This window comes from Trichoderma citrinoviride (assembly GCF_003025115.1).
Source record: "Trichoderma citrinoviride strain TUCIM 6016 unplaced genomic scaffold BBK36scaffold_6, whole genome shotgun sequence".
Lineage (NCBI taxonomy): Eukaryota > Fungi > Ascomycota > Sordariomycetes > Hypocreales > Hypocreaceae > Trichoderma > Trichoderma citrinoviride.
Window position 1 is genome coordinate 629747 of NW_020194714.1, and position 20839 is coordinate 650585.

Consider the following 20839-nt stretch of genomic DNA (forward strand, 5'->3'; position numbering starts at 1 on the left):
TCGCCTCCTTGGCCACTATGCGTCGGGCCGCCTCCTCTATCACCACCATGTATTGCAGCAGCAGCCGCCCATCCGTCCCCGCGGGCCCGCTTCCCTTCACCGTCTCGGCAAAGACACGAAGCTGCATCGCCATGATGGCAGCTTCGTACACCACGACAACATCCACGTCCCGGGCCATGGTATGAAGGTCGTGCCAGTTGTCGGCACTCCGGTCGATGCCCTTGGTCAGGCACTCGACGCGCTTCTGGTCCGTCCACCAAGGGGGCATCAGGCCCTTGGCTTCCGCTGCGTAGACGAAGCGGCGGAACGCAGGCAACGAGCTCGGCCGACCGCTGTAGACGCTGTCGGCGTTGCTCGTGCCCCCAAACGTGTAGTCATCGTACTCTCGGAGCCGGAAGGAGTCGATGAGGAGGACGTACACGTCCTGCTTGTGGCGGTCGTGCAGCCAGATGCCCTTGGAGAGGCGGGCGAAGGGATTGGGGAGGGTCGTCATCAGGAAGGGTGCCTTGTGAGGCTTTCCTAGGACGTCGACCGGGATGTTGATCGGGTTCACGCAGTAGATGCTCCTGTGAGCCTTCCAGTCTCGGAGCTGGCAGATGGTACTGCAGTACTGGACAACTCTGCAGTTACCGCAGGTGAGGAGAGTCGAGGCTGGCTCGTTGACGGCGGGAACATGCTGGCAACGGGCACATGCAGTGTGAGGAGTGATCTTCTCGGGAGAGTCATCTTCGCCCTCAGCGTTGGATGCCTTCTTGCCCTTGCGCGGCTTGACAAAGCTGCTGGTGTCAACATTGTGCTCAATCTCCCGGAGGAAGGGAGCGCGTTGATTGCTGTCGGCCAGAGACTGCGCGAGATGCTCGATAATTGAGAGCATTTGAAGTCTGTTGCTGGTCGAAATCTCAAGCTCAGAGAGAAGCAGAGCCTCAACGACTGTGACTTCAGGCTCGTCTTCGTTATCTTGATCGTCGTCTTCATCTTCTTGATCGTTGGATTGTCCTTCCTGAGTAGCTTCAGCTTCGGTCACTCGATCGCGAAGCTCTTCCATGGAGGCAGTCTCGTCATCCAAGGACTCAATCTCAATGATTCGGTTGTTATTTTCGGGAGTTGACTCAGCTACAAACTGAATAACCCGAAATAAGCTCTCGAAGTCGAAACTGGAAGAAGTTGTGACATTGGTAGAAATCTCTTCGCGATGATCAACAGACATTCGATCGGAAGGTACTACTTCTTCTTGAGCAGAAGCAGTACCAGTCTCCATCTCGCGAATGAGAGAATCGCTGGCGATGGTGGAAGCTTTTTCTTCACAAGATACAGAGTCGACTGACATCTCGTCATCTTGGCGACTATCCATCTCCCCAACGACAGAGGTTGCTTCCTCTTGAATATAGGGATTCAGAGTCGGAATGAAAGTGGTGGTCTTTTCCTCTTGATGATCAGACATCTTTGAAGTGATAGGAGTCGTGTTCTCAAGATTAAAAGAACCCGGTGATGATACTGAATGCTTCCTTGGAGAGGATTGATCTTTGCGGAACCGAGACACAAATGTGCTGGACAGATAGAATGATGTCTCAGAGACGGGGAGCCTTGCCGAGAATGTTCAGATATGTAGGCAGCTTGTGATGAGAATGCGACGTTGGTAACAGTCTTAGAGGAGTCTCTTGAGAAATCTTTGTTGACGAAGAGCAGTGCTGGGAAATAAAGTTAATAGGACTCCTGGAGACTATAACTTGATGCATAACCTACTAGGATGCCCGAGAATGTTTGCTTTGATGATGTTTGAGATAAAGTCGAGCGTGATGCGAGGTACAGAAGGAGAGTGCTGAGGATGTGAGGAAAGGAAGATGTGGCTGAGAAACTTGGCGTAGAGGGTGGAAGAAAGGCAGCTGAATTCCTTAGAAGGTAGGAGAAACAGAAAGCCAAAAGAAAGTGAGAAAAAGGTGAGAGCAGAGTGACTGGGTAAACAATGGCTCGCGTGCTGCCACTCAGGGGTGCCGGCAAGCGGAACAACTTCTCCCGCTCGCCTCGAGACAGACTCCTCCTCGAGATATATCATAGAACAGTATCTAAGCAGCATATATAGAGAGAGAAACACACAGAAAAAGATGTAGACCTCATTGTACGTTGCTATCTCTCCTTCAGGCGTTGAGTGCATGCGATTTGCCCCCCTTTTCGCCCCTTTGCAGCCCCCTTCTATCCACTGCTGTCTTGAAGCTTCGTCCTTCGACGAGCACTTCACATTTAGACTTGAAGATAAGCCAATGGGCTGGGGCAGCTGGCCTATGAGATCACTGAGCACGTTTTCCCAGTTCCCACATCTTTTCCTTCTCGCACTCGGAAAGTTTCCTCGCCCTCATCCCAAAACAAAAACAGCGCACTTCCAGTCCTTCAGCTTCTCCGCACACATCTGCGTGAGCTTCAAGCTCTGCTGCAGCTGGGTCTCCCTCTTGACTCTCTTACTCTTTATCCTCTCCGGTATATGATCTCTTCTGAAGAGTCAGATAATGCTGTTGATGCTCTAGGCTTCCTACCATCGCCTTCTCCGTTCCTCAACAAACGAGATTCGAACCTCTCCTCCTCTTGTGGCATATCCAAAAGCTCATTGTCTTTGCTAAGTCCTCTGCTCTCTTGCCCTCTTGCTCTGTAACACCATATCTAGTCTCGCTCATCAGCCATCTCATCCGTCATCGCTCGAGGAGCGTCACACGATGCTGTCTCATCGTCAGTCTAGACCTAATAGCCTTTCTCAATTTATCAAGACCTGACACTATACACATCATAAAGCAAGGCAACCGAGTTTCCCCTAATATTTGGGCTAATAGATAGTAACGCTCATCACAGGTCTTCTTCAGTCTTCTCTCTTTCACTTTCATTCTGTTTTCCTCTGTCTACCCGTCTACGGCTAAGTACTCTTGCTCCTCTGATTTAGATGAATAATAACCTTCCACAGTCTCTCGCTGTCAGCCATGTTGCCAAAGCTGTCACTTGCTGCTCCTGTCCTTCCTGCTAAGTGTCCCCTGCTGCCATCGCTCTGTGATCAGGACCTAACTTTGGTGTTTGTCGTCAGAAGAAAGCCGCAAGCATGTATTTGCTGCTCGCTTGCTTTCACTACTCAAGTCCGACGCAGACAGCGGCTGAATTCATTCTGTCCAGACCAGGTAGATACCTGTTTGCCATGCCACTGTTCATTTGTGCTTGCTAACTATTTCTGGCAGCAATGACATTTCAGCCAAGGCTTCACTCAAATAGAGACGGTGTCTGATATTCTCTATAGCCAAAGGATCAGTTTACCCGGCTCATGCAATTCTGTTAAGTTTCCTACCTTCTTCTCCTATCTTGCTGCATCTCCTACTCTTCTCTATCTTCGACTGTGTATTATTCACGAATAGTAGATTAACTACAAAGACCATCGCTGTTCTATTGCTACAGATCTGAGGCTCCATACCCAGAACACTCAACGAGCCTTTACTGACTTTGCACAGATTCTGTGTGATCCCGGATTTACTATCTTTGCTAAGTCCCTCTCACTCACAATTTGAAAACACATGCTGGCTCCTTACAAATGTCTCTGTCTTAAGAATCATGCTAACTTGTGTAGCTCAAGCAGATCTCCCATTCCGTCCGCTCCGCCGATCTCACCAACCTTCTTCTCCTACTTCCTTCTACAGAACTAAGTCTCCCTGCCAATCTACCTTCATGAACTATTACTAACTTCAAATATAGCCGTCTTCGTCCCGGAATTACTAGTTCCAGCTAAGTCCTCCTATTCCGTTGTTGCCTTTTGAAGAAAATCTGCTGACGAGTTACCGGGAATTCGACCAAGGAGTGCACGCTGACTTGTATGTTTTCTTAACAGGTCTCCTCCTCCCCCTCCTCCGCCATCTCCTCCGCTATCGCCGTCTATCTATCTGTTCATCCCGGAGTCTCTGTATAAAACTAAGTTTTCCCGCTCCAAGAGCTCAACGAGTATCTACTGATTTCACATCGGCTCCGTCCAACGAGATACACTCAGTCAAGTCGAACCTTTGTCTGCTTGAGAACAATTTGCTGACTTCTCATAGGCCTCTCTATTATTTGAATTCATGCTAACGGCTTTCCATTCAATATATTCCCTCCTCCGCCTCGTCCTTCCCGCTCCATCGATCTCCTACCCCGTACTCGACTTCCGATCCCGTATTTATCCTCGTACTCGACATCTCATCTCCTCCTACTCGACATCCTACCACCTACTCCGTCTACCTTGACCAGACTAAGTCTCCCTACTTCTAGAAATTCACAAGCACTTCCTAACTTCGGGTAGGCTCTCCTCCTCTTCTGACTATACAGAATCAGCTAAGTCAACCCTACTATGCTTCAAATACTCTCTGCTGACTTCTCATAGGTTCACTTTTAGAAGCCTTATGCTAACTTGTTCTCTTTTATGCGTTCCCTTTTCTTCCCTCGTCACGACGCCTCCAATCTCTTCTACAAGACTAAGTCTTCCCGTCCATATCATTTGAAAAACTGTAGCTAATTTTCGATATGCTCTTTCTCGTCCCGGCTGTACAATAATTTGCTAAGACATCTTGCTGCCTTTCTACTGGCGTCCCTGTTATTCTCCTAAACCCATGCTGACACTTCTCTTTTTACAGGCTTCCATCCGGCCCCCATCCAGCCTTTCGGGGTAGTATTCCAAAACTAAGTCTTCCCACTGAGATGACCTCAGAAATAGTTGCTAACTTGTAATAGGTCCCTTCCCGTTTTAGTAGTGTATAATCAGATAAGTCAAATGTCCCCTCCTTACCTCAGACATCATGCTGACTCTTTATAAGATGCCTTTCCTTTTCTTCAACCCATGGTAACAGTTTTCTCTCCACAGGTGTTCCTCCCCACCTCCTTCCACCCTTCGCGGCTATTTAGACAAGGCTAAGTCTCCCTATCTATACAACTTACCGATCTCTTACTTACACTGGATAGGCACAGTCTCGCTTCGGCCGTATTGTAACCAGCTAAGTCATACTTCTCTGGTTGTCTATAACACACTACTAACAATCTATAGATGCAACTATAGTCTTTGACAACCCTATGCTAACTTTTCTTTCTTTAACAGGCCTCCTCTCTCCCGTGCCCCCTCTCCGCCGCCCACTCTCCACCATCCAGATCTCGTCGTCCCATCTGCTCTATCTTGCTTCCAGCTAAGTCACCCCGGTCTTACAACTAATTAGAGATTGCATGCTTACTCTCCACAGTCATGTATTTGCTTTTTGATGTGCTCTTGCTGATCCTTCTCGTTTACACAGGTTCCTCTATCCCCTTTTCCTCCGCCACACCGTTCAGCTCAGTCAGCCGCTGCCGTCAGATCACTCTGGGAGCATACCCTGACGTGGTGGAGGAAATTCATGACTTGGAGACAGGCCTGAGGTACGCTACATCTGGTTCAGCGGCAGCTGAAAGGGTGATAGAGGCACCAGGAAGAAAGAGGGTCGCGAAGCAGCTGCTGAAGAAAATTGAAACTCTGATAGGACAGGAAAACCTAGAAGGACTGACCACAGAAGATAAAATAATGGGGATTATAATGCTCGCTGGAGGACTAGAGCCCGCCTCGAAAAAGCGCAAGAACGCACGGGGATCAGCTGTGCCTGTACAAGAGCAGTGGCGGAACACGCGTGGCATCTGTCCCAGGCCCGGAGAGGCCGACACGAGCAGCGCAACTTTGACCCATATCAGCCTGGCGAGTGGGTGATGGTGGTGCAGGAGGGAAAGCCCCCAAAATTCAAGCCCAGATGGGAGGGGCCCTTCCAAATTCATCAACGCGTGGGAAGGGCCATAATTCACTTCTCTTCACGAAGACACAACGCAACTATAGCACCTACAAGCGAGAATTATATTGCATCATGGAATTCTCTCGGAGACATGGTCACTACTTCAGAGCCCCGGACGAATCGGTCATCTACACCGACCACAAGCCCCTGACCTGGTTTCTGGACTCATCAACCCACGAGGGTGTGTACTCGCGTTAGGTCTCAGAGCTGCGACTGCTGAACGTGACCATCAAGTACATTAAGGGTCCACGTAACAAAGCGGTAGACGCCCTGTCAAGGACCATTTTTCCCTTAACGCAAGACAATGTGCTGACTGATCACAGACAGACAACTTCTCTGTTAAAATATATGCCAACACCTGCATATCTTCCAGGACATCCTCCTCCGCTCCCTACCCGCCATACCCCTTTCATCATATGATATCTGCTAAGTCTACCAAGTCCCTCCTCGTTGCAAAGACATAAAATGCTAGCCCTCCATAGATGTTCATTTTCCGCCTTGCAAAATAGATGCTAACTTCTCTTACTTCTGCCAGATCGCTCCCCCTCTAGCCGTCCTATGGCCATATCACTTTCCGCTAAGTCATCCCGTCTTCGACTTTGATATACAACATGCTGACAGGATATAGACACTTTTCATCGTTCGTTCAGAATCTATGCTAACTTCTACTTTTCTCCAGGTCGCCCCTCTCCCACCCGGCTAAGGTTTCGCCAGCCTATATTCCGCTAAGTCTCCCCCATCTGCTTCATTCGAAGGCACTATGCTAACTTACCGCTCTTCTATAGACTACCCGCCCACCCGCCGACTATCGAACTATTAGCTGAGTCGACCCTGTCATTCGTGAAAGCCGATTGTTAACTCTTCTTCTAAAAGCTTTACTTGTCTTGTCTTTCTGAACCTATGCTGACTTTTTACAGATGCTTCAGTTTCATTTCGAACACTTGTGCTAACTTCTTCTCTTAACAAGTAATCCCTCCCCCTCACCGTCGCCACACGACAAACTGTTTGCCGACACAGTCCACATCAACGAATCGAGAAATGACCGACCGACCGACCGACAAACCGGCAAACCAAGCACACATCCTGCAAGTCTATACTCTTCCCTATTTTAATGTTATGATAACTGTGATGAAAGCCTACTGCTATTCCCGTTTCACGGATGCGGCAAATGGGAACTCTGAGTTGTCACCCTTGCTCCAGCTTACAGCTGAGAGTGGCAGCATCTTTGATTTGTCTATTCGGCAACTACGTATTGCCTTGTACTAAATAGAAATCTACTCACGCTTTTGTCTAGTGCAGTATAACTGTCTACCTAGAATTCAAGGGTGATCGAACAAGCACACCAACAGAAGTAGTGATGTATTCATTATCGTTATCAGATGAGGAGAACTCATCTCCAAGCTGACATTGACCGTACTATCTATATGCTGGTTGTCACAGTTCTTTCGACATCTGTTTTGTCTCATAAAAGTCACGTCAGAGCCGGGTGGGAGCAGAAGTGGCGGATGGTGGCGCTCACGGGTACACAAGCTTATAAATGTCTCCGTGTCCGCCCCATCAACCCCTTTATTGACTAGGTTGCCAGTGCTGCGTTTACATATAACAATTCGGGAGAGTCACAAAAGTGCCCAGACATTTTCTTTTTGCCTCTCTTTCTCTTCCTCTTCTCTTCTGCTCTATTTCGAACTAATCCATAATAGAGGCACATCAAAGCCAGCCACTACAAGGCATATCCACGAAACCGAACGATAAAAGGCACATTTCAACTATGAAATACTCATACAACGGATGTGAACAAACTGGATTTGGACTATGAGATTTGAAGATGCAGTACACGCAGCTACGACTTATGTCCAGAAGATATTGCAATTGAATAACCACTTTGATTATCGAATCTCTGGTCCTGTGTTTCTTTATGAAAATCAATAGGATATATCACGCGTCTCCGCTCCGCAATCCCTTCACTACCTAAGTGTGCTATCTCAGTAAGAAACCCCTTTTCTTCGGAGTGAGTTGGAATCCCATCCCGAAATCAAATGGCTAAGCTTCGGCTTCAATTTCAGCTCCCCGGCGAGTCTGCCCACTTGTCGCATACACCTTCCCACGAGTCGCGATGATAGGATCATCCGAAGGCTCGATGCCTTGCACCCCAGGAATGACATTATACATAATAGTCTCCTTCTGAGGTGGCAGATCCGCCTTCTCCGCAACCTTGGTTAGCTTGAGCTCCCCGAGCTCCACAAGCTTGCGGTTCTCGGGCCATCTCTGGAGGCAGTCACCGGTGATGTCGCCCTCCTCCGCCACCTGAGCTACAAGCTTGAAGATTATCGGTCCCTGAGCAAAAACGCCGGGTAGATCATCGAAAAGGAAGTTTGGCCCCTTGGCCTCAAGCTCTTTGTCCGTCAGAAAGTGTCTCCCCGCCATCGGGATCCAACGGTAGCGGATAAGCACGCTCTTGCCCTCATCGTTTATGAACTTGAAGGCGTTGATGGAGTAGAATGACTGGGTGCCCCAGTGCTTTAGCGTCTTTCTATCTTCTGTGAAAAAAGGAATGCCTTCGGGATGAGTGCTGAGGTACTCCTCTATTCTGTCGTCTCTCAAAGCTTTGAAGATGGCAAGGACTCCCTCTCCTGTGTTTGCTGGGAAGAGGGGTGTAGATTGGCAGATGATGTCGCTTTTCACGCCATCTCCAATCAGGAATCTCACAGCCAGGCCGTGGGGATTTGCCTGTGGGTCGTTCGAAGGTAGGTCAGGGATACCGGTGAAGAGAGAGAATCTGGCCACGACCGGGGTCGACGGAGAGTTGAAATGGGGCGCCTTGGAGAGTTGCTTGGCTTCCTTGGTAGGGGTAAAGGAACCTATGACGAAGACGCCTCTGGCATGGGCTAAAGCAAGGAAGAAATCTTGTTAGCATCGTGTCCTGCCTTTGCTATATGAGCCAACTTACATGGTCTGACATGGTCAACTCGGACAGAGACGTCCTTGAGGGTATCGATGAGATCGATGTGAAGCGGTTTCTCTGCCATTGTGTGATTCGTATCAGTGAGTTTGGTCTCAATAAGTGAGCTTATACGAGCAATTCGATAATCATGACCTCGCAACCCGACTGTGGTATTTATACCATGACGATTGCTCGCTGACGCCTTCTGATGACAAGCAACGTTTTGACCACGTACATGTATTTGAGTTTCTGAATGCTGTCGCTTCTATCGGTTAGAGACAAAAAGCGTGCGCCTTTCGACAGACTAATTTTAAGCTTTTCCGAGGAGAAGTTGAACGACAGGGAGAAAAGGGTCGCGCTATGCGCATTTCTTCACTTGTAACAGATTTAAGCGCTTACTGGCGCACATTGATGGCTTCTGCTCACGAGAAAGGCTGACGTTATTATAACCTTAGCAGAGAGAGCATGAGGAGAATATAGTAACACCAAGAAACCTATTCGAGCAGGGTTCGGTGTTTAATGCAACTTCATGGGTAGGTGGGTTGCCTTTCCGGGAGTCAAACGATTCCAAATAGCATTGCTTTAATTGGTCTGACGGCAGTTCTTTTCTGGTGTTGCTTCTAAGATATGTAAAATATGTAAGTAGCAGAAACCTGCCCCAGTCATACATCAGCCCCAACTGCTTTGTTATGCATACTATTGTTTTTATAGGTTTCCTTTCGCCCTTTGCGCGGTTGCTTACGGCTTTGATGTGGTAAGCAATCCAATGTCAGTGGAGGAGGCGGAAGCCAAATTGCGGAGGCAGAGACAACTCAATGGAACTTTTCGTGTTGCTACAGATCTATGTTGTTTGATAGGGTTCAAGTAATTTTTATGCGAACTCAGAGCTCGAATCGAGAGCAACAGCCTGGAATCATCGGAAGCGTTAATTCTGCATGCCAACCTCTCAATGCGTCATCGTCGTCGTCAATAGAGGCGGCGGCCAATCAAGCTGTTAAAGCGGCCAATCGGCGTTCTGGGAAAATTTAGAGGGAAGCTACTACCTAGGGGTTGTTGCGTTTTGTTCCAGAAGCAATTAATCAAGGGTTTAGATTAGCAGCACTCGGAGAGGTGGTTAAGCGACCCTTTATGTATATGAAATATAAGATCGAATGCAGCACCGCAGCCTATCACGTTTGCTACATACATTAATCAGGCAGGTACTCTAGAGTGCATCGGCCGAATTCATATGTACTTGAAGGTTGAAGAATGATAGATGGCAAAGAGGCTCTACCCAGCCCTTTTGGTTCAAGGAGTAGGTTGCTGACAGCAGAGGCTGTGTACCAAGTCCGCCCAGAGCAGAAGCCATAAAGCCTCAGTCAAGAGCAACAGGGTCCAGCAATATTTAAAGTCAGGTCTTCCAGAACATTTATCCATAGGCGCCCTATATTTAGCAGCGGAATATTATCATCTATTTCTGCAGCTGCGATACCACGCAGCCTCGAGATTCTACATGGGAACCCTGTAATAGCGGCTCGGAGTACTGTGGCCGTACAAGCAAGGCTGCGCTTATCAGGCTGCGTTTATCACACTGCGTAGTCGTACTCGTACATTTAGTCTGGGCTTGCAACTCCGACGGCAGCTGCATTGCCGCATAGCTGTATGATCACAAGTTAATGTGATACAAGGTTCGCCTTTCACACCTACCTAGGTAACAGCCGGAAGACTACATAGCCGTGTTAAAATCGGAACTCTATTACGGCAGTTGCAATACTGGATCACTCTTTTATCACGACGAGTTGTATCTCGGGAGGGTCTATCTGCTGCTTCTACGAAGTTATTCCACGGAGTGCAACAGCTATTAACGGATGTACTGCGAGGCTGTGAGGTATGATAGGTAGAAGGCCGGAAATGTTCTGTGCAAACCTCTAACTTATGGAAGTATATCGCGTACAACAAAAGATGCCAAGTAAAGTGTGAGGGTGCCGCTCGCTATCTAAATCCGCAATCAACAGAATCTCTTTCTTATTTGTCATCTTTATAAAGGTTTCGCATTGCAAGATGAGGCGAGACTTTCGTCAGGTCACATCTCCAGATCGGTGATGATACCCCTACGACCTCTTTCTGGAGAAATGTCATTCACGTCAGTGGCCTAATTAGCCCAATTTGCACCACGGGTGAAAAGTCTTTTTCCCTTTTTTTTGGTCCCTTTCTTCGATGGCTAAGGAAAAGAGACGTTGGTGGCAGAGGTGGGTAAATGAATCTAGAAGGGCGCGCGCCAAACTCCGTCACTAGCAGAGCTGTCACCAACGGCACCTGACTCGAAAAATCAATACGCGGATCTGGATATCAAGACACGGACTGTGGTTAAAGCCTGGGGGTTGAGGGCGAAGGCACCATATGATAGAGAAGGCGCAAGATCCAGATATGCAAAGCAGCACCTTGGACAACCCGCGGCTTGATTCCCTGAAGAAGAGCGGACTGTGTGTCAAGGCACCTTTGCCGGCGTCGACTTGTTGGCAGCTCTTGATGCTTCTTGAAGATGACGCAAGAAATCGCTGGACTTCTATATTTCGTCTTCTGGATTTGTCTGGATCCCTGTCTCTACTGCATGACGTACGTAATATGATCAATCGCAAAGCTCTTGGTGATGGCTATATAGCTTCATCTGGACTTCTCGTCTCGTATGTCCGAAGAAATCGTCAGTCGTTGTTTTCTAGTGCAAACGAGGATTGCAGACAAATCATCACAGCAGTTTCCATCCTGGTCACACGCCTGCCGGAACAACTGCCCGGCCGGGGCACCACCTCAGTCGCCTTAACCCCAAGCAGGCTGGTGGCAGCGAAACAAAGGCGCCACCCACGCATCACCCACAGCCACGGCTTGCATCTTGATCAATAGACCGAGCCAACGATAAACGTATTACGAGCCAAAATGAAAGAACCGTCTGGTGCGCCGCTCGGCGCGGCGTCTATTCATGAACCGAATCCCTCGTCGCCGCCCGTCTGACTGCTGCGCCGCCTTCAGTCGCTGCCATCGTGTGCCGCCTTCGGACAGCGAGAAACACCACGATCCGGGGAATACGGGCTAATCGGCGGGCGCATTTGAAATCAGCGATGCGAAGCTGAGTAATCGGAACATGTGGGAGGACATTCTCATGCGAACGATGACTTGGCAAACTTGAACGACTTGGAAAACAGCGAATCGCTAATAATATGGACCAGTTGGAGAATTGGAGAAGCGATTGGGAGCGCCGCTATACTGTACGTACTAGCAAAGCAGAGGGGGGGGGTGGAGCGCGGAATTACACTACTGGAGACCCAAGATTTGCTTCGATAACGCAATCCATGACGGACGAAGCAAAACGGACGAAGTGAGGAGAACGCGAGGCGAGGAAGAGGAGAGAAGAGAGGCGAAAGACGCGAGACCGCTGCCAACAAGTACATGTACGTATATGCCGTGCTTGCAGGGGACTCGTGCCGAGCGCCTAGGGCGATCTCGTCCGGATCTCGTCAACCCTCGCTGGACATTATCCCCTCGGCTCGCAGATTTGAGGCGAGGAGGATCTCAGGTCAGCGACCAACACGGAGCAAAGCAACACTCCCACAGCAGAGGCGCGTACGAGTACGACTACTATTCCCAAGTCCGACCTCAGCTCGGAGCCGCGAAGCGGTTGGGCACAGACAATGAATGATTGAATGAATAATGAATCAACCAAGCGTCAAGGTCCCACCATATCCCGAACGGAGCAACATGGGGCCTCTGACTACGTATCAATCAGGCTGCGCACAGAGCAGCCACTCTCAGTCAACCAGTCCCAGCATGCACCTTGACGGCAGCCCAGTTCCGGCTCTTCGGCCTGCTGGACCCCCTGTGGGTGGGTGGTGGGTGTTACAGTGTGACATCGTCCATGTGGCGACATGTGAGGGCTGGTAACCAAATCTGCTCCCTGCGCGATAAGGCGTTACATTTGACGACGGCCTTGCGTATTCAGCTGGGATGTGAGATTGCAGATGGGACGAAATGACCGCTCCTCGAACTCGATTACCAACCTTGAAGCCAGCAACCAAGCAGTGCCACAGTCTGACTGAACAGTACAGACTACTTGCAACATGCCTCCTCCGGGCTTTTGACCCCTAGTCATTATTCATCTGAAAGAGGAAAGACAACCGCAACGTTTACGCCATCTATCCAGCCTTCGTTCCGCGTCCCATAATTCAAGCGATCGGATCCATCAAACAAAGGCGAGGAGAAAAGAAAAAAAAAAAAAGAAGAAGAAAAGAGTGAGATGGAGCCCCCGGTGACCCAGTGCCGCCGCCCGCTGTGTGTTTATATCCGAACTGTCCAGTAATACGACTTGCAGACTACGGCTACTACTAGTAGTATCTCCTTAGGCCGCGGCCGGGGTTCTGGCTCCTTTAAACCCGACGCGCGAGGACGGAGCAAGCCAACAATGTGAATGATTAATTTTCGGTCATTCTTCATTATTAAATACGGCTGTGGCGCTCGTCAGATACCCGTGTCCTCGTGGCTTTCCCCCGTCGTGGTAAACTGGACATCATCTCTTCCCCTCTTGACGAAGTTCTGGAACGAGCGGTGATGCACAGCGCGTACGGACTGGACATATCGAGCTCCAGGAACTTGTGAAAAGGAAATCTGTGGAAAGGAATTGGAAGAAGACTCTCGTTGTGCTTCTATTCATCCCACGAGCACACCGTTGACGGCGACATGATACGTCAGTCCAGATTATCTCGATAACCTAATACCAAACTTCAAAAAGAATAATCTATCCTCATCAAACCACAAATCAATTTCTCAAGGAAGCGCAAATCCGAAAGCAAGAGCCTCAACCGCTACCGCCAGCCCCCCTTCACCATGGGTGCCCTCACCCGCATCCTCTCGCGTCCGGTCAACAAGCCGTATCGCACAAAGGACCTTCAACACAATGAGCCCCCCTACCTCAACGAACATGGCTACCTCGACTTTGCTCCTGGCGACGTCGAGAACCCCCGAGAATGGTCCATGACCCGCCGCTTTTTCATCACGGTCGCGACCGTCTTCCTCGTCATGAACGCCACGTTCGCGTCCAGCGCCCCCAGCGGCTGCTTCCCGTCCATTGCAGAGTCCTTTCACGTCTCGGAAGAGGCTGCCGGCCTCACCATTACCCTCTTCCTGCTTGGATACTGTGCAGGCCCTCTCATCTTCGCTCCCCTGAGCGAGCTATACGGACGCCGATGGATCTTCTACTCCACGTTCACCCTCTACCTGGCCTTCAACTTCCTCTGCGCCTTTGCCCCCAACTTCGGCAGTCTCCTCGTCGGCCGATTCCTCTCGGGAACCTTCGTTTCCGCGCCTCTCAGCAACGGCCCCGGCGTCCTTGCCGACCTGTGGAATCCCATCCAGCGCGCAAACGCCATGGGCGGCTTCGCCGCCATGCTCTGGATTGGCCCCTCCCTCGGCCCCATCATCGCCGGCTTCCTGCAGCTCAAGAAGGACTGGCACTGGACCTTTTACGTCCTCCTCATGCTCGGCGGCGGCTCCTTCCTCTTCATGCTCACCATCCCGGAGACTCACGCCCCGACCGTCCTGCGCCACAAGGCCAAGCGCCTCCGCAAGGCCAAGATCCCCGGCTACGAGAACGTAAAGGCCCAGATCGAGGACAGCCACCAGAACCTCGCGAGCGTGTACAAGGTCGCCCTCACCCGGCCCTGGATCATCCTCTTCGACCCCATCTCGTTCCTCATCGCCATCTACCTCTCCGTCGTCTACACCCTGCTCTACATGCTCTTCACCATCTACCCCATCGTCTTCCAAGAGAAGCGCGGCTGGAACTCTGGCGTTGGCGAGCTGCCCCTGATCGGCACCGTCTTGGGAGCCATGCTCGGCGGCCTCATCGTCGCCTTCGATACCCGCCGCCAGCAAAAGAAGGTCGACACGGGAAAGAAGCAGCTCCACGAAATGACTCCCGAGGACCGTCTCCCCCTCGCCATCCTCGGCGGCATCACCTTTGCAGGCGCCATGTTCTGGTTCGCATGGTCAGCCAACTACAAGTACGTTTCTTCTCTCACTCACCCTCTTTCCCATCTCAATATCACCCCCTTACTCTTCATCAAAAAAGCTCAAGCATACTGACAAATCCCACCCCCTTCACAGCTCCGTTCACTGGATCGTCCCCACCATCGCAGGAGCCTTCCTCTCCACCGCCCTCCTCCTCCTCTTCGTCGGCTTCCTCAACTACCTCGTCGACGCTTACCTCATGTACGCCGCCTCCGCCATCGCCGCAAACACAATCATGCGCTCCGCCTGCGGCGCCGCCCCGCTCTTCACCCTCCAGATGTTTCACGCCCTCGGCGTCGGCGGCGGCGGCTCCCTCGTCGGCGGCGTCGCCACCGTCCTCGCCATCATCCCCTTCATGTTCTACAAGTACGGCGCCGCCATCCGCGCCCGCAGCCGCTTCAACCCAAAGGGCCGCAAGCCGGCCGAGAAGGAGGACGTCGAGACCGGGCCGACGCCCGTCGTGCTGGAGGATCCGAATGAGGGCGGCTCGGAGGAGACGGAGTCTGACGATTCCTCGAGCTCGAGTACCGTTGCCGGGGATGAGAGCGGGGAGAGAAATACGAATGAGAAGCACCCTGAGCATAAACAGGGAGAAGCTCGCGAGCGCACAGAAGCATCTGCTTCTACAGAGAAGGTGAAGGAGGAGTCTCCTTGAATAGTTGTCGAAAAAGGTGGAAAGGGGGAATGAAAGTATAGAATCATGGTCTTATGAGCATTATTGTAATAGATAGCGGGTAACCTCACTCTTGGCATACAGACGGAGGCATACAGCGATGACGATATCCACTCTTGTTTGTATTTACGGAATCATAGTATTAATGAGCTTGTATGAGATGATTGGATAGGGTGTATCAAATGTCTACTTTTTAAGCATGACTGTGTAATGACTACTGGTAAAGCTACCTAGCAAACAGGTGTAAGTGGGAACACGGGGTCTCAACACATGGCCCTCCTTGGTTTCCTTGATCTCCTTGGTTTCCATCTCCTATCATCGGCCATTAGACATTCTTCCCGTCAGACTTCACGTCAGGCTTCACGTCGCCATCTTTACCCGCCATCTCCACCATCTCCTGTGTGAGTCCAGATTTATCTGTAGCCGGAATATTCACGCCGCGGAAATGTTGTTCGTCTCGAGTCAGACGTGTGAGGTACCCTGGTGGCACCCATTGGGCACTCTTCCACGGCGAAAGATCCTGGATGCTGTACATGATGTCCACGTTTTCCAGACTGAGCAAAGAGGATTCGTATAGAAACAGCCAAACAACAGCGGCGGCGATGAGATTCATGCCGGCTAGGATGAAGCCAAACGAGTATGATATGGCATGATCGGCGTGGGGAGTGAGTAATCCAATCAAAACTGCAACAACTTGTTAGTCACATCTGTCTTCATGGTCGCCGTATACCGCAGTGTGGCGCATCTTACAGTTGCCCGTCCAGTTGGCTGCCGTGACTAATGAGGCCTGTTTGGCACGCGTCCGAAGAGCAAACGTCTCGCCCATGACAACCCAGGCAATGGGACCCCAGGTGGCCGCAAACGAAGCAATGAACATGCATGCCGCTACAATCATGGCAATGCCAAAGGCGGGCGACGATTCGTCCCGACGGCTCACCGCGCCAATGGAGGCAAAAATCAGCAACCACACACTTTGCCACAGAGCGCCGAGAATAAGAGGCCATCGACGACCCAGCCTATCGACAAAGTAGACCCCCGAGAATGACGTGGCAACATTGATGGCGCCGAGGATAAGCTGCGTCATGAGAGGATCTTTGATCTTGGCTGATGCAAAGACGGTGGCGCCATAATAGAAGAAGTAGTTGATTCCTGTCCATTGCTGCAAGAAATGGATGCCCATCCCCAGAAAGGTACGATACCGTGTCTTGGGGACCTTGGCCTTGCCAGAGAAGCATTCAGCCCAGGAAGCTCTGCCGCTCTGTTGCTCCAGGGCCAAAACTTCCTTCATTTCGTGCATGTCGTTCTCGACAATGACATTGCCTTGATCGTGGCTCTTGCCGCGAAGTCGCGACAGCGAGCGGCGGGCCTCGTCCTACTTGTCCCTGCCAGCGAGCCATCTCGGGGATTCGGGAACGAAAAGGATGCCAAGTCCAAGCGGCAAGGAGAAGACGGCGCCCAAGCCGATGATGATGCGCCACGAATAGCTGTCGTTTTCAAGAGGCCGCATGAGGTAGCAGACAACGTTGCCGAAGAGTATTCCAATCGTGATCAAGAGCTGGTAAGAAGCAACGACGGCGCCCCGAATCTGCCGTGGAGCACATTCAGACTGGAACATCGGGACGCCGACGGAAAGATTGCCCATGCCGAGACCAGAAACAAATCTCCCGATGGTAATATGAATCCAGCTCTCCTTTGCCGTAACTTGGACAATGTCTCCCGTGATGTATAGGGCCACCGCTAATGCGATACTCTTTCTTCGTCCGAGGAAGTCGGTTGTACTATTCAACGATTCTGTTAGGCTTCTAGGCAGAGAAACACACACACAGAGGGAGAGATGGAGCTGCTCACTACGCGCCGATCAAAGAGCCAAAAAGGCAGCCAACGCCCATGAAAGAGACAAGAAGGGATTTGACCGTGGCAGTACTACCCCAGAGAAACCGGTAGATGAAGTCATTGTACAAGAGAATGCCCGAGATCTGGCCGATATCGTAGCCGAAGAGGAAACCGCCGATGCAGGTGATGATGGCAAGAAAGAGGGCATCGACGCCGCAGTCGGCGCCTTTGATCTTGATAGACCTGACAACAACACTCTGTCAGCAGGTGGAGACGACGGAGAGAATGGGTATGCGCGGATGTACGAGAGCGTTAGATGCGCCTCTGGAGCCTCGGTTGCGGCCGGATGGACACTCACTTGCTGCCAAACATGATGTCGAGTCTGCGATGAGACAGATGCCAACCCAGGAGGAACTGAGACCAGATGGGCGTAAGTTACGACCCAAGTATGCAAAGCATTTGGCGTCGTCTGATGATCCCAAGAAACGATCGAGGCTCAAGAGTGATGGGAGAGCTGGCCCGGTGTGAGAAATGAGCTGTAAAAACCTCTGCTGTCGTCGCCAAGTGTAGCTCCGCCCTTGCGAGGCGATCGCGGGATGACAGTTGGATAGAAGAGAAGACAGTCTTGGACATCTAGGAGAAGGTAGTTGATGAGAAGAATGTAAGGACGAGGTTTCTTTCGCGAGGAAAATGGCATTGGGACCGACGCCCACCGGCTGCGACTTCTTCAAAGCTCAAGCACCACGCCCTTCCTTATCTAATCGAGGAATAGCCGCCAATCCTCATCAACCGACACTTGATAGTGATGAACCCGTCTCTGCACTTTCTCTATCATTCTTGTCCTCTATCTATGGGCACATTGGCCGCCCTCAAGGTGCTGTGTTGCGAGCAGTTCCTTCCATGTGCCGACGTCTTCAAGCAACCCCCTGCACATAAAGTAGACGGAGCTATGTAAAACAGCAACTGCCGCCCCCATGCGTTTGGCGATTGTTATAGTCCGCACTCCAACCTTCAATGTGTGTTTCCTTGAGCTAGGTATTCACCATGATGCATGATTTCTCCACTCCCATCTTCGGCATGTATCTCGATTCGAATCCTCGCTGCTTGGCATCCTCATCGTGAGACGTCTGGCTTATCGTAATGCGCGTTCTTCGTAGCTGTCAACGTGTGTTCATTCGTGAGTAATCATTGTTCCATCGCAGGTGATATCGAACCTTTCTCGGCGAACAATCTTTAAAAAGCTTCTTACGTACCTTGGCGTTCCAGCGGAGGACACTCTGCCAGGTCGACCGGGGAGTATTCAAGAAGATGCCGGGGGATGGCGAGATGGTTTGTGGCCCATGTCGTGTCTAACGGCAGTATGAATGACAAGACACTTGGTGAAAGATGAGAGGCTTTTCACAATAGCACTTCGGCTGGGCAAAGGGCAGAAAGAATGGTTTGCCAAATGCTTTGGGGACCTTGTCTGCTGAAGCGAAGTCATATATGCTGTTTGACCTCTGTAGCATCAGTCACCAGGCGGTCTGTCGGGAGCCGTAGCTACCCCATCTTCTATGCCCATCCGGAAGATTTTGCAAGAGGAGCATTTTAGAGTAGAGCTGCTTGTCTCGTGCCAGGTCACTCAAGGTCTGCTCGAACGGAAAAATCGCCGCCGGGTAACTCGGGAGTGTCATACTGCCGTCAACCACCCGATGATGCCCCAAGTCATTGAGCAAACGGCTTTTCAACCAGTAGCACCTCCTGAACGAGTAAGACACCTCGTCATCCTATTACCCACCGAGGACTTGGAGAGCCGAAACGAGACGGCCACGGTCTCTGGCCATCGGATAGATGCCTTGGTGTGGAGATGGATGAGATATTAAGAGCCGGGGTTTCAATTTTGCTTGTCATTCGGTTGATACTGGTTCCGCCACTGAGATTCCGGCATCAAAGGAACATCAGGCAGTCGGGCCGAGAGAGCTTTGCCACATTCGTGTGAAGCGTGGTTAAGCTGCTGTAGCTTGCAGATACGGAACGACAAGGTGTTGGTTGGGCATGGCTCCGACAGAGAGCAAGAACAGGGGTCTTCTTCGCTGCTGAATCAGTCGATTATGAAGAAGGATGTGGAGGCTCAGAGGCCGGGAGCTTCATGTCGAGTGACGAGAGAGCGTATGTACGGATCAAGGAAAAGGCCTGATTGTAGAAGAAGTCATTAGCATGAGTAAACGGCTTTGAGACGTTCTCTTTCAAGGAAAGTATTCCCTCCTTCTCATGACCAGGCTCCATTATACTCCAGGTAACGGCGCCCTTCACCCGCCGTCACCACCTCGGCTGTTCGAAAGAATGCAAGGCAAGCCAGCAGTTGGCCAGCAAATGCTTGTTTCAGATAGATGGGGCCGTCTGGGGCTGGAGAAACAACTGGGTAAAAGATGCAGCTTCGGAGGGCGAGGGACGAAAGGGCGCCAATCCGGAGTGCAGCTGCTGGACATGGTTGAAGGCGGGAAAGTAATCATCGCCTCTATCTGGGACTTTGAGTTAGAAAAGGATTCGGGTCAACTGCTGGATCCAGCCCCGCGCTCCACTTCTAACCGGGAGCAAATGCTCTCTCATATGTACGTTGACATGCCCGGCTTGTATGGGTTCAGCTCTGCTGTACATGTCAGTTCCTCATCTGTCAAGAGGCGGTGTTCGTTTAGAACGCCTATTATTAGACATACCTGTTAAGGTTCTTACGTCGCTGCAAATCTGAAACAGCGACTATAGCTCAAAATCGAGAGAAACGGGCCCCTGACCTCGTATTGCCGCACAGCCCAGGTCTTGACAGACGAGATCCTCTGCGCCAAGCCACGGGAATGGATAGAGTGAATTCTCCGAGATGGCACTCACTATCTTGACAAGGAAACTTCTGCTGACCTAGACAATACATGGGGCAACACCACATTCTCGCAGCTCATAAGGGCTGCTTTACTCCACACCGCAAAGACTTGCCTTGATAACTCAGTGGCCAATGATCTGTCACTCTATGTGTCAGCCATCTTCACATATCGCAATGCTATCTGCTCTAATACGAGACGATGTGGGCTAGAATAGACGGGGTGATGTCGTTGTGTTGTTGAACCAGGCTTGCGATGAGGCGCAGTCAGAGTTGAGGCCTGAGACGAGAACCTCAAACTGCGTCGCGGTGTATGAGCCGCGATATCTAAAGCCTCCCTAGGAGGGTTATCGTGTCGCTCCATCCGTTGACTCTGGTCGATTCGTTCTCTGTATGGGATAGGTCTCGGATGAAAATTTCCAAACAACCGTCCACAAGGGATTTATGACAATACCCATTAGGATGACGTTATCGTGGTATTTGCTTTCTTCTGACAGGCAAAGTCAAGAAATGTTGAAACCTGTAGTGAAGGAGACGGCGGCGAGCATCTATGCCTTGGAAGCATCCTCTTCAGTATCGTAATCGAATCATTGCTATGTGCCAAGTAGAAGGTTTTGATGCATAAAGGTTGTCTCGATGAGGTGTCTGGGTGAACTCTGACAGAACAATCCAGTCACCCATCCCCAAGCACCTATTGTAACTCACGG

At 50.8% G+C, this 20839-nt stretch overlaps 5 protein-coding genes across 5 annotated transcripts; 2 read left to right on the forward strand and 3 right to left on the reverse strand.

The window, feature by feature from the left end:
• Positions 1-76: 76 nt before the first annotated feature.
• BBK36DRAFT_1117194 (hypothetical protein) lies at positions 77-874 on the reverse strand (the record flags this gene model as incomplete). The annotated part of the gene is made up of 1 exon (XM_024890326.1): positions 77-874. A coding segment is annotated over one exon (798 nt), but the record flags the coding sequence as incomplete, so codon positions are not given.
• Positions 875-5227: 4353 nt separating this feature from the next.
• Positions 5228-5996, forward strand: BBK36DRAFT_1140613 (hypothetical protein; the record flags this gene model as incomplete). Its single annotated transcript, XM_024893394.1, has 3 exons — positions 5228-5397; positions 5565-5711; positions 5843-5996. 3 exons carry the CDS (start codon positions 5228-5230, stop codon positions 5994-5996), a joined length of 471 nt encoding a protein of 156 aa, XP_024750166.1.
• Positions 5997-7838: 1842 nt separating this feature from the next.
• Positions 7839-8824, reverse strand: BBK36DRAFT_1168364 (catalase; the record flags this gene model as incomplete). The annotated part of the gene is made up of 2 exons (XM_024895171.1): positions 7839-8683; positions 8746-8824. The coding sequence occupies 2 exons, from the start codon at positions 8822-8824 to the stop codon at positions 7839-7841; spliced, it is 924 nt and encodes a 307-aa protein (XP_024750167.1).
• A 4769-nt stretch (positions 8825-13593) lies between these two features.
• BBK36DRAFT_1168365 (MFS general substrate transporter) lies at positions 13594-15430 on the forward strand (the record flags this gene model as incomplete). Its single annotated transcript, XM_024895172.1, has 2 exons — positions 13594-14768; positions 14872-15430. 2 exons carry the CDS (start codon positions 13594-13596, stop codon positions 15428-15430), a joined length of 1734 nt encoding a protein of 577 aa, XP_024750168.1.
• A 343-nt stretch (positions 15431-15773) lies between these two features.
• BBK36DRAFT_1168366 (general substrate transporter) lies at positions 15774-17653 on the reverse strand (the record flags this gene model as incomplete). The annotated part of the gene is made up of 6 exons (XM_024895173.1): positions 15774-15845; positions 15885-16132; positions 16199-16779; positions 16825-17226; positions 17297-17524; positions 17640-17653. The coding sequence occupies 6 exons, from the start codon at positions 17651-17653 to the stop codon at positions 15774-15776; spliced, it is 1545 nt and encodes a 514-aa protein (XP_024750169.1).
• Positions 17654-20839: the final 3186 nt, after the last annotated feature.